The sequence below is a fragment of the Lepidochelys kempii genome, chromosome 7, assembly GCF_965140285.1.
Source record: "Lepidochelys kempii isolate rLepKem1 chromosome 7, rLepKem1.hap1, whole genome shotgun sequence".
In the NCBI taxonomy this organism is placed as follows: Eukaryota; Metazoa; Chordata; order Testudines; family Cheloniidae; genus Lepidochelys; species Lepidochelys kempii.
This window is the reverse complement of record NC_136386.1, coordinates 90,020,624-90,034,350: the sequence shown is the minus strand read 5'-3', so window position 1 is coordinate 90,034,350 and position 13,727 is coordinate 90,020,624. Positions and strand designations below refer to the sequence as shown.

The 13,727-nt window shown below is 40.2% G+C and overlaps 1 protein-coding gene across 35 annotated transcripts in view; it reads left to right on the top strand.

Annotated features, from left to right (window-relative positions):
• The window catches only part of SGMS1 (sphingomyelin synthase 1), a 203,360-nt gene extending 196,026 nt beyond the window's left edge, over positions 1-7,334 (top strand). For all 35 annotated transcript variants that reach the window (XM_073353735.2, XM_073353729.2, XM_073353732.2 and 32 more), the window contains 2 exons: positions 2,177-2,343; positions 6,333-7,334. In XM_073353735.2, the coding sequence (XP_073209836.1) occupies positions 2,177-2,343; positions 6,333-6,512 (347 nt within the window). In that variant the 3' untranslated portion in view covers positions 6,513-7,334. The remainder of the gene's footprint in view (positions 1-2,176; positions 2,344-6,332) is intronic.
• The last annotated feature ends 6,393 nt before the right edge of the window (positions 7,335-13,727 follow it).

Sequence of the window (13,727 nt, the reverse complement as noted above, 5' to 3'; positions counted from 1 at the left end):
ATGATCAGGCCCAAAAGTTTACGTATACACACAATATGGTAGGGAAGAGGATATAGGAAAAAAAGGAATTACAGTAGCCTTGTAGTATGTATAATTACAATCCCAAAGTACTTTATAAGGTTATACATACTTCTGTTTTTATAGACTGAGATAAACTAGCCAAATAGTCACTGGTGTAATTTTTTGGGGATCATAGAATCATAGAATCATAGAATATCAGGGTTGGAAGGGACCCCAGAAGGTCATCTAGTCCAACCCCCTGCTCAAAGCAGGACCAATTCCCAGTTAAATAATCCCAGCCAGGGCTTTGTCAAGCCTGACCTTAAAAACCTCTAAGGAAGGAGATTCTACCACCTCCCTAGGTAACGCATTCCAGTGTTTCACCACCCTCTTAGTGAAAAAGTTTTTCCTAATATCCAATCTAAACCTCCCCCACTGCAACTTGAAAATTCAATTCAATTAGCCTTTCCTTTTTTTAGTATCTGACTGTTGTCAGTTGGCATGCATGTTGCTCTCTCCGTATGCTATCCCAGCCCTGCAAAGAGAGTTGGTTCGGGGGGGTTGAGTTTTTTAAATAGATACATTTAAAATGCAAAGTGGCTGTGAACATTCAACAGCTTTCACCACCCAGATGTCATGCCCGAGCACGAGAAACAGAAAGGAAAGAGAGGAAGAGAGGTGATCGAGGCTAACGCAGTTTCATTTCCCAAGCAGAGCAGAAGCAACGAGTAGCCAGCCTCCAGGCACAGCTGAGCGGGGCAGCTGGGTCAGGCTTCGCTAACGGCACGGCTATCAGCACGGCAGAAAGCGCCGCTGGCTAGTGCAGGGCACAGCCCTAGGGGAAGGTCTCTTTAAACAGGTTTCAGAGTAACAGCCGTGTTAGTCTGTATTCGCAAAAAGAAAAGGAGTACTTGTGGCACCTTAGAGACTAACCAATTTATTAGAGCATAAGCTTTCGTGAGCTACAGCTCACTTCCTCAGATGCATATCGTGGAAACTGCAGCAGGCTTTATATATACACAGAGAATATGAAACAATACCTATTCCCACCCCACTGTCCTGCTGGTAATAGCTTATCTAAAGTGATCATCAGGTGGGCCATTTCCAGCACAAATCCAGGTTTTCTCACCCTCCACCCCCCCACACAAATTCACTCTCCTGCTGGTGATAGCCCATCCAAAGTGACAACTCTTTACACAATGTGCATGACAATCAAGTTGGGCTATTTCCTGCACAAATCCAGGTTTTCTCACATCCCCCCCCCACCCCCATACACACACAAACTCACTCTCCTGCTGGTAATAGCTCATCCAAACTGACCACTCTTCAGACCTTGATAGTACTACCCAGAAAGAAAGACCACATGCACTGTTCAGTGACAAAGATTTATTGCTCTCAGGGCACAGTTCTAGTGGTTACAAGTATGCAAACACAAGTGCCCAATGGGAAGGAGTGGTAGTCAGCAGCCAGAGTCTGCTGTCCCCTAGGCCACATAAAGGGTTATGGTGAAGTACCCTGACATTTGTAGACTAACAACTTATGTACCACCTTATGTGTTTCATGACATCTGCTTGTTACCTCTCCTTGTATCTTGCTCCAAGCATCTCGGCTAAACATCCCTATTTATCACTAATGTCAAACCCCCCTTATCTGGTGTCAGGATGTACCCGGGCTAATTTTTTTTAGAGTGTGTCTACACACATACCCAGTATCTGTTGCTTCTTAGGAGCCTGAGTTTTAGCAACACTAGCAATACTTTTGCCAAGGTCATGCGTCAGACAGTAAACTTGTAGCATCTGCTGTAATACATGGCTGAACCAAAGTTCAAAGCTTAACTTTGGTTCATGACATGCCTTAACTTTGATGACTGTGGTTCAGGCTTCAGATCTTACAGCAGGCGCAGTGCCCCAGACTCTCGCTCTCTCTCCCACACGTATGAATACATTTTAAAAAAATATACTGATTACTTTTCAAATTGAGAGGTAAACATTAAATATTTTGTTATTTTGCACTCAAAGTCTTATTGTGCAATTCATGTGCACAGTTGTTGTTGTCTAACAGTCTCTTGCTTCTAATTATAAATTACTGGCTTCCAGAGTAATAAATTAGTGTGTTTAAGTAATGTTATCAGCATTCTTTTATGTGATTAAATAGTGATTATTTTTCTTGCTTTCAGATTCACCTCGGCGACTTTGGTGGTATCATTGGATTTGTTGGGCTCTTAGCATAATTGGGATGTTCTGTATTCTCTTGGCTCATGACCACTACACTGTGGATGTGGTGGTGGCTTACTACATCACTACAAGACTTTTCTGGTGGTATCACACAATGGCCAATCAGCAAGTGAGTTTTCACCCAAATATTTGGTTCTCCTTGGTTCTTCATCTCCTTCTTTAGTACATCAGTAGATGAATTATGATATGTTGTTTTGAGACTTTTAACCAGGAAATATGGATGGATTGTTCTCCCCTCACATTGTGCCTTACGGGAGAGAACAGAAGACAAACCCCAAGAATTCCTAAAATCCAAACTTGTACAGAACACTTAAAATAAAAAACTACAGAACTTCCAGTGATGGCAGAGAAGCATAACAGGTTTATTCTTCCCTGCCAGTGGGCTCCATCACTCTTATCTTGATCACCAAAAATGTGGGAAAGCCTGCCAAACAAGCAGTCTGCCTTCATTTTTTATTTAATTTTCACTTTTGAAGGATGTGTGTTTTTGAATTTTGGGCAAGGTGAAGAAAGCAAAATTGTCCACTCTTACGGTATTAGCACAACTCATAATTTAATGGGGGTGATAGAGGGGTAAAGCTTTTCTTGATCTCCAGATATGCTGTAGCTTGCTCGTGCACTTTTAGCCATTTCAGAAATGTCTGTCACAATTACTTTTGATGGGACTGAAGCCAGGCTGCTCTGAGTAAAAAGAGCCATTGTCTTAAAGCATCTGCAAGTGGAAGTGAAGTTGCACCTAGTAAAGGTGGCTGTCCTTTTCACATTGAAAATAATGGGACAGAAGCCAGGCTGCCCTAGAGTGACCAGATGTCCCAATTTTATAGGGACAGTCACGATTTTTGGGGCTTTTTCTCACATAGGCACCTATTACCACCCACCACCATCTCGATTTTTGACACTTGCTATCTGTTCAGCCTAGGCTGTCCACATTCTTCATGTGTGGTCCAGGCAGGAGATAGTGGAGCTTACGTGAGGCTGTAGTGATCTGAAGAATAAAGGAGAGCTGGTGGGAGGGAGCCAGAAATATGAAACAGAAAGAAAGAAAGAAAGAAAGAAAGAAATTTGGGGACGAAGCAGAGAGGGATGTGGAGTGGGTAGAGGAATTTGTTTTTTTACATCTCTAAAGCTCAAAAATCAGAAGACAGACCTAAACAATTTATTTTTGTTTTAAAATCTCATTATTTTAATGCTACCATCATGTGTTCGAGGGTCTTGTGGAGTTAAACCGATAGCAATGCTGACTGCCTTATTTTTAATTTAGTCTGCCGAGGCTCAGTAATGTAGAGTCCCGGTTTAAATGGAAAATCCATTGACTGACTTCAGACTTGGGCAAAAATTTAGTGCCTATTTGTACTCAAAACTATTTGCTGATCTTCAGAAAATCTAAGATAGGAATGGAGTCTCTTTTGATCTAAGATAATAGGTCAGTGTAAAAGTATTATATTTGGAAAATTGAGATCCTGATTATATATCCTTTAACACATTCTCTCCTTATATGCCTGCTATGGCTCCAGTTCGGCATAGCACTTGAGCATATGCTTATTCAGGGCCTATATGCAGTGCTGAAGTATGAATGTTCTGTGAATCATCAATGTTCCATCACTTCTAGTTTATACCCAAAGCTTCTGACTAGGGGGAATATATATATGTTTGTTTGTTTGTTGGAAAAGAAAGCTGCTAGATGTTGGTTTATGACATGAAAATATGGCAATATATGGTCTTGACAATTAATGCCAGCAGCAAAATCGTTTTAAGTTGATAATATAAAAAGTAATGCAAGCTTAAGGCATTACAGTACTTTTTATATTGTAATACAAACCTGGTACTGATAGGTTTACTGCTCTCAGAAAAATGAGTCAATGCATTTTGCAACTGTAAACTGGTGAAGTGAAAGCTAACTTAAAGCATAGTAGTGGAAATTACACTACAAAAGTCTTGTTATGGGAAATGCTGTATTTCGTTGCACAGAAAAACATTCGTTATCCTGTCATCCAATTTTCACAGTGATGATATATCGGCATATACTGGTTCTGGGAATTATTAAGTGTGCTTAGGAATAGAGACTAAAGGTAATCCGTCAAATATTGTGTGTGTTGATACCAACTGGCCCAGGCAGGATGGTTCTTTTGTGATGGAAGACTTACATAGTAGCGATGGTTGTGGACTGTTGCGTTTACGTTCAGCTAAGGAATAAATCATTCTCTAAATGTCCTTTCACTTTGTCTTGGGTGTCCTTACTCGGCATCCAGTTGCAGCAACTGTGATACTTCATTTGCCATTTCAGGGTGATGGAATAGCAGTGCTGTACAGTTTGGGAATATGGAGGCTCAGGATTGACTTCAGAGGACTTGGGTACTTCAGTCCTTTTCCTGAAGAGTAGGAGAACTCTAGATAGGAAGAAATCATCTTTATGGTATAGTGTGTGATATTAGTTCTGTAGTCTTGTTAGGAATCTTATACCGGAGGCACAAGACAAGGGGTCTACATCACAGTTCATGCTGTGTAACACAAGGTAAATTGGTAATATGATTATTGCCATCCGTGATCGTGGATTATACCTCTATTTTCACTGTATTACTGAAAGCTGGTTCAATTACAGTACAACATCATTATTTTCTCCTGTCCAGTATGTGGTTCAGCATTAGTCCATATGCAATTTGGAAATTGGCACCGCTGTGCTGGCTGCATCTGACTGTAGATGAAGGAGGTCTCCCATTTCTAACCTGGATTCACTGGAATGGGTCTATCTTGCCTATGAGCCTCTTGAGATAGAATGAAAATGAAATATTGTTATATGGGTTACTTGCTTATATTTCCTACTTGGGCTAATATGGTGCTTGCCCAGTTTGGCACTGGAATCACTAATTCATCGAACCTTCCAAACAGCATGGATGCTGTGCTGCCTCAGTGTCTGTCCAAAAGTTGACTTGGTTGAACTATAGCTGGCTTAAATTGACCCAAGACAAGAGTCAAGAGGTATTTGAGGATTAGAGAAAGCAAAAAGAGGTTACGGCAGAGGTTGTTAGCCACTTTAACTGTATTGGGTATGTCTTTCTTTTGTTACTGAAGACATGTCTACACTGCCCCCCAGTTTAGACTAAGGAGTGATGTGAATAGCAGCGCACACCAAAGTACTGCACTGTTAACTCCCCCATGTGGATGCCGTAGTCACAATGTAAAGGTCCTGAGTTCTCACTGATGCAACATTAGTGTGACCTCAGGACCTTTAATTTTGCTCCCACAGCTTCTACCAGGGGAGCACTACTACTGACATCACCCGTTAGTCCAAACTGTGGGGCAGTATAGACATGCCCTGGAGTTGGCAACCCTAGATTGTGTTGATTCCTTACCTGTTTCTGGATTCCCAGATGATTCCAGAAGCCAAGTGTGCTTTTTGCCAGTTTGTGACTTTTTTCCCCTTCGGGTATGAATGTCTCCAGAGTCATTCATGCTTCAATAACCTCCAGACTGGGTTGCTGAAAAGCTAAGGGTTAACCACTCAGAAACTTTACCTACTGCGTTGCTTGAACACCAAATTATTTACTGGTGTTTCACACAGGAAACATGCCTGTGCTCCATAAAACCGGCTTGCTTTATACATCGTATTGTTACAGATGTTTCTTTTAATCTGGAAAGTTCTTCATAGTTTGGATCCTCCAGCTGTATATAAAAATTCTCTCACTTAGGACAACTCCTTGACAGTTGAGACTTGATGTTAGTGTGGAACTGACAACCCCTAGAGGACAGAGAGTTCTCATAGGGCTCCCAAATCCATAACTTGCTTACTCACTTGGCCCAGTGGAACTGCAGTTTGACTATTAGGACATGTTCAAGGAGAGTTTTCGGGGGCAGTGGATAGGAAGCATGTGAACAATAATTATTTTTATCCAGCTGAAGTTTGTCAATGTAGGTTGGTTTTGGTATGTGTTCATATTGTTAATGTAAATGTGCATAGAGATAGGATGCAAGTACTATGTAAATTAAAACAATAAATTTGTGGAGAATTGCAGAAGATGGTGGCAAACAGTGTGCATTAAAGTAATGAGAGAAATTGCTGTGCTTGTTTGTAATTATTTTTTCCTAATTATCTTTGTGCAGGTGCTAAAAGAAGCTTCCCAGACTAACCTCCTTGCACGGGTGTGGTGGTACAGGCCCTTCCAGTACTTTGAAAAGAATGTTCAAGGAATTGTACCTCGTTCTTACCATTGGCCCTTCCCCTGGCCAGTGCTGTATCTCGGTAGGCAAGCTAAATACGGCAGATTGGTGAATGACACATAACAGCTGTAAAAAGTGGGGGGAAAGGAACTGTCCAAAGTGCTCAGAACTCCATGAGAGAAGATGCCATAAAAAAGTGAACTGCTCCCTAATCTTTTATCTTTTAACCGTTACCTTCACCTAACCTGTTCAGTTACCTGGAAAGCACTGTGATCTTTTTTTTTTCTCCAAAGGATCTGCGTTGGACAACAATAAAGAAAATTTAACTTATCATGCACTGTATACATTTCTTGTTAATAGATTTGGGATTTACATTACCCATCACCATGTTCCTTTGTATATGGATGCAACAGCATAAATGAAAACTTTTATATCATAGGTTCTGGTCTTTCCAGTCACATCTGGGAATAAAACATATTATTTTCTTGGGAAAACATACTTTTCATATCTCTTGCCCCAAAGATTGGGCTGTAAGCCATTTTCTAGCAAATGTGTATATGAAGGTTTCTAAATACCTGACTGGGGAAAAATTAAACCTCTTTCTACCTGTTACACCAATGTTTCAAATAAAATGATAAGACACAGAAAGGTTTAGTAACTTTTGATTTTGTAAAATCTGCAGTGACAGTGTCAAAAAGTGCAAAAAATAATATTCTGTTGTAAAGTGATTTTCTAAGTATTTCCTAACTTTATTTTTCAAAATATGTATGAAAACTAAATTTAAAAAGATTTTTACATGTCAGAGAAAAGAGAGTTAAAATAAAAAATGCTTCTCGGAAGAGAGAGATTTGTCTATGTTTCTAGTGCCTTTCTTGTCTTGATTGTATGGTCAGTAGGCAGTCTTAGATGTTCTTATTTAAAATAAAATATTCCATGAAAACACAATTATATGTACTGTATACATTAATAAATTTTACATTTATAACTAAATTAAACTGGAAATTTACTTATAATGTTGAAATTGCTATTAGTAGGGAAAAACCAAATCAAAGGCTCAGATCTTGTTCACACATTGTGGGCAGGTCATAGTAAAATGTAAGATTTAAATTTATTTTATTATCTACTCAGTAGCTGGATTTTAACTGTCAAGACAACAGCCATGGATTCCCTTTTTCAGGAGTTTTACAGCTGATCACTGACTTCAAATTGAATAGTTTCTCCATCCTTTAATGAAAATGTTGTTGAAAAACAACAAAAATAATCTATTTCTTTAAAATATATTTGTGCAGAAGCTGCATGTACCTCTAAGTTTCACTCCTACCATACATACTGTATGTTTGGGGAAGTATTCTATGATATCCTTGCCAATGTGCAGAACAAAATAGATTTTTAAGAATGAAGAAGATAGCCGTTCGGTATTTTATGTGAAGCAGAGTTATCTTCTGTAGGGTTTTTGTGTATTCACAAGGTGATATTTGTATTGTAAAACAATAATGGTGAAGGAAAATAAAGAGACTTTTAAAAAATGTATTTTCTTTTATCTTTTCAATATGTCTTAAATTTAACGGTAGGTTTACACTCCAGAGCCTTGTCTTTACTTTTCTGTGTTTTATTGAATGGATTCAGAATTGGACTTTATCGAAACAGCATTCATTTTTAGCCAGTGTTCACATTTTACAAGTCAGTGCATTAATACTATGGAATAGTAGTAATATTTAAAAGTCTGGTTGTATGTCTGACAGACCTCCATGTGGCGAACAAGGATCATCCGTGATCCACAATGAGGAATTGCTTCAAGCTCCTAGGTGACATGATTGCTTGTACACACAGGCATAGCTCAAGTCAATCTACCACTCTGAGGTTCACCATCTGGACAAGTTAGTATGGATCTCAGACAGGATATTGTCATCTCTGAATTGGTGCATGTGCCAGGACAACGTGTGAAGGGCTTCCCCTTATCAGGAATCCACCTCCTCCTTTATTTATTGTTGTCATCTCTTATGGGTCCCTCGTTTGTACCCTTAGCCTCCTGCTGCGTTATTACACCTCTCAGCAAAAGTGGCTGTTAGAGGCCATCACCTCTGTTAGAGTAGTGGGGAACTGCACATGCTGATTACAGATCCCCCAGATGCTATAATCTATGACAAAAAAGTGCACTTTTCCAAGGTCTTATCTGATTTCCACCTAAATCTGTCTACATACTTGTCAGTCTCTTCCAAAGTCACATGCTCACAAGGATGAGCCTTTTACCTGGACAGAACAAAACCCTTTTGAGTTTCTTACCAGCTCTTCATATCCTATGCAGAGCAAATGGGACATCATCCTATTGCAGCATGACGACTCTAAATGGATTGCAAGCTTCATTGTCACACCTATGCTGCCAAAAATATCAAATTTCCTGAGAAGCTGTCTGCATTCAACAAGAGTGCACTTATCCATCCTCATTTCCTTTTATGGGAAATGTTCCTATCGTTGCCATCTGTACAGTGGTGACCAGGGCCTCGGTCCACAGATTTGTTAGACAGTATGCAATTACAGCTGCATCAAGAGAAGAGACAAATGTAAGAAAAAACAGTTCATCTTCTGATGAAACACCTAGCCCCATATCTACTGCTAATGGCTTAGGCTTTGTGACATTTTGGGGATCACCCACACCAGTAAGGGGTTCTGTCACCTCCTACCTTGTAACGTTCGGTGCCTCTATTCTGCTGTGGTTCAGAGCCCTGACACCAGTAACCAGCCTACAGGCATCACTCTGGCTTCCACCCACCTATTTACTCCTTGCAGGGTGACCCCAATAGCCCTTCTGGTCCCAAGTCTCCCCTTCCCTTTTAACAGGATTTGCTGTGTTTTGTTTTCTTTTTCTCAGACTGTAGTAATTCATGGTTACGCAGAGTGTGGGAAACGCCTTCCTTCCTTAGGCCATGTCTATGCTTACAAGCTTACAGAGGCACAGGTGTACCGATCCAACTGTGCAGCTATAAGAGCACTCATGTCGTCACGTTATGCCAACGTTAGAGCAGCTCTCCTGTCGACATAATAAAACCTGTTCAATGGCGGCAGTAGCTATGTCAGCAGAAGAGCATCTCCCTCTGACATAATGCTTTGCACACAAGTGCTTATTGCCAGCAAAACTTACGTTGCTCAGGAAAGTGTGTTTTTCACACCGTGTGTGACAAAAGTTTTGCTGACGTAAACTTTAATGGTCCACCATTGTCTTTCCCTGGGTATACAATGCTAGGTATTTGGAGTTAGTTTAATGTAAGCAAGTAGCCTGGGAGGTGCCCCTCCCTGCCTGATTGCTTCCCCATACTCCTGTGAGGTGGTGCTGTAGTTGCACACCTGAGTTACAATTACAGTTTTCTACCTGTATATGCATGCATAATTCATCTTCGAATGACAGTCAAGTTAAAAACATTACTAGCTTTTATAAAAGGTCTTATCTGACACACATTTATACCCAATAACATTGTATATAACCAGTTGATTCACTTGCTTGTTTTGGGGGGTTCACACCCTTGTTCTCCTCTGCCTGGCCCCTGATTGTCCTGGTAGTCATATACAGTGCAATAGGATATGCAAGCACCAATAGAAATGGCTATTCTGCTTCTCGTAACAGTTTGTTCTTTGAGATGTGTTACGTATGTGCATTACATGACCCATCCTTCTTCCTCAACACATTGGAGTCTATCATTGGTATCCCAGTGTGAAGGAACTGAAGAATGATCAATGTGGCTCTGCTCTTTATACCCTTCATTCTTAGCATAAGGAAGTCAGGAAGTAAATGGGGCCACACCTATGGGTACCACGAGGAGATACTCTCTGGCATCAGTGTATGATATATACATACACCTACAGTGTAATGGACATATGCAACTCATCTTGAACAGCAGTTACGAAATGGTGAGTTATCAATTCTTAAAAGTGCTCGTATGGTGCCAGTTTCTAGACAGTCTCCATTATGCCTTGTTTTACATGGGGCCCCTAGTCTCTTGCAGCTATTTTAAATGAAGGGTGTGTACACTCCTAATGGGTTTCAATAAAATATAACCCAGATCATAACATTTGCAAATGCAGGGCTAAAAAGTTGATCTAAAAATTAACAAAACTTAGAAGTTGATAACGCTTGGGAAAGATTCCAGCTCTCAGGGGTAAGTGACTAGATTGTCTAGATTTTTCATGATCACACATAAAAGATCATTGGCATTTGTATGAATATATGAGCATTACATTAAATTGAATCTGCTCCAGTCTGTATTATAGTATCTGACTTACTGCATGGATTTTGCTAAAGATGTTTTGATTCGCAGAGTGAGTTTTCATTAAATTAAAGAAAGCAGTCTTGATTGATACTTTCTGTTGTAGTTGGCAGCAAATAACTGTTGGGTAACTGGAGTTACTCTTGTCCAGTGGATACCATGTGAAAATGAGAGAGAGAGGATTTGGGAACATGGAAAATAAAATTTAAGATGTGAGACAAAACTGGACTACCCAGGAATAAAGGGAGCAATTAAGAAGGATAAAGCATTGCCAAGAAGCTACATGATTTCTTTGCATCAATATCCAGCACATAGAATGTTGGAAAAATATCTTTTTAGTTACAGGTAATAAAGAGGGAAACTATCAGAAACTTAATGCTTCAAAAGAGGAGATACTGTAACAAATTGATAAATTAACTAGCAACAGGACACTGGGACCATATGGTGTAGAAGTTCTGAGAGATAGGGCAAGTTAAAATTTAACCTGCAGGGACTATAAGCCAATGTGCAGCGGCTGAACATTTGGAGTTTGATACAATAATTAGAGAATAACCACCATAATATATCACACGGTCCCCGTAATCAAGGGGAATTTGTCCATGTATCTCTGAAATTGTTCAGATATGGTATATTTGCTTTGATTCTGCCATCCTCATTTTCTAAAGAAGTTACAAAGAGCTGCTCCCAATCATTTAGAAAAAATGTACGCACAGGAGCCTCAGTGTCAGTCTGGGGTCTTGTATTCTGAGGGTGAGGGAGGTTGGAACTCTCCTAGCTGTTAAAGCTTTGAGCCCATCTCCTATGTTCCATTGGAATTGCCATGCCCTCAGTCTCCTTTAGGCCTCCTCAGACCCTTTATTACCACAGTTAGTATAGTTGCTTCCCTGCAGAAGCTTTGTCTGCTGCTGATCCGTCTCTTTTCTTGGAGGCTTATTTACTTTTGACAGTTCTGCTGGATCCTTTAGTGGTCTCTCATCAATCATTCCAATTAGGCTGTTTTTTAAGTGGCTTCAGATATAGGTTGTCCCCCCAGTCTCTCTTGAAATCGGGTTGTTTGCTTGCTGAAAGCAGTTGCTCTGTCTCTGGATGACTTTTTCCGGGCAGGATTGTGTAGGTGCAATTAATATTTCTCTTTTTTCCTCTTTTTCTTAGTAATAAGCGCAGATGACAGTCACATAATTCCTGTGGTGTTTTAGAGAACCCCTGGCCTGCAGCTATTGAATAATGTAAATTATTTTCTCTAGTTTTGTTGAGGCATGTTTCTGTCAGTAGTGGGAGGCTCAAAAGGCTGGATGCTGTATTTCCTGGCTGCCAGGAGAGGACTTTGAGGTCAGAGTCAGAAAAATATTTGAGGCAAGAAGATCAGAGATCTAGAAGTGCAGTGAGGTTGATGCCATAGGGAGATGTGCACCAGTGCACACTTGCTCTGGGCAGTGGAAGCCATTTGGTGTAGTGTCTCTGATCTTATATACCTAACAGAAGAGACAGTCCAATGTGTCTGTTTCAGTGCATCGCTGGAATCATAGACGCTTGCAGAGGAGAGATACTTTAGCTCCTTAGCATCTCTGCCGCCTCATGGCAGCACAAAGCATGAAGTGAGGCAGCAAGACAAAAAGCCAGCCCTTAAATGAAGGCAGGTTTCTGATGCAACAGATATTGATCTTATGGGATCAAGCAGCTTAGCGCATCATGTCTGGGAGGAGGGGTCTGACATAAGTGCATTAATACATTGCATCCTTACTTTGGCAGACTGACTGTGTGTAAAGCCAGGTGCCTCTGAATCATTCCTGGCCTCTAAACCTTGACACAGGAGGGTGATGTCCCAGGGCATTTGGCCTCAAAATCTCAGAGCCCTGTGTAGGCAAGTGGAAATCCTGTGTGCATGGTATCTAAATAGAAAAATTTAGAACAATGGGGGCTGATTGGGTGCTTGAAGGTTTTCAAATAACTTCATTTAGGCAAAAAATTGGAAGCTGAGCACTTTTGAGAATCTGGCCCTGGGCTGGGATATAAATGCTTTCAAAATACATAAATAGGGTTAAAGTATTTTTAAAATACGTAGAGAATGTGTAGTAATAGTAAATTGTAAATACAAATACAATACTACTCAATCTGAGAGGCCCTAGATGGAGTGAGAGGCAGTTGATGTTGCAGACGCAGGAGTTTGGACTGACTGGGAGCTCCAGGAAGGACAATTTTTTTCTTTAAACAATTTAAACCACATGGGGAGGAGTTGTAAGGCTACGTTCAGCAATGGACAAGTAAAACGGTAGTAACCAGTGGTTAGGAGTGTAGCTGCTATAGGAGCAGGGTTTTAACAAGACCTACATTCCATACCAGTCTTTTTGAGGTCTATGAGCATTAGAAGTGCGTGAGTCATAGGCCAGGCCATCTGACTGAGTAAGTTGATGGGAGGGTCAAAGTCCTTGTGTGCTGTACTAATTTGATATAAATACAGAGATAGCTAGTGAATGTGCTTCTCGAGATGAAAGGCATTTGACAGAGTGGGTACTGAGGAGTTTGGAGAACAGTGGAAGTTCCAGTCAGTGAGTATCTTTGTAATTAATTCATTAATTTAAAATCTTTTAATATTTTGTTTTGGAATATAAACCGCAATCTTTAAAGATGAGCAAAATAAGTGGGTGATTATATAGGCAATAACTGCAGAAGAGCAGCTGAAAACTATTAAGTTCTGTATTAGTTATTTTGAAGCTGCCTGGGAATCATGGAAGTGTAGGGCTGGAAGGGACCCTGATAGATCCTCTAATCCAGTCCCCTCCACTCATGGCAGGATTAAGTATTATCTAGACCATCCCTGACCATCTAACCTGTTCTTAAAAACTTCCAATGATAGAGATCCCACAACCCGCTTAGGCAATTTATTCCAGATTTTAACTATCTTTACAATAAGGAAGTTTTTTGTAATGATGAAATGTAAGACAGTTAACTCTTGTCCTGTCCTCAGTAGCTCAGAAAAACAATTTATCACCCTTTACAACAACCTTTTACTGTTATCATGTTAGAATGATCCTAAACATTATCAAAATTATGCTGACTGGAAAAGTTGAGAAATGTGAAC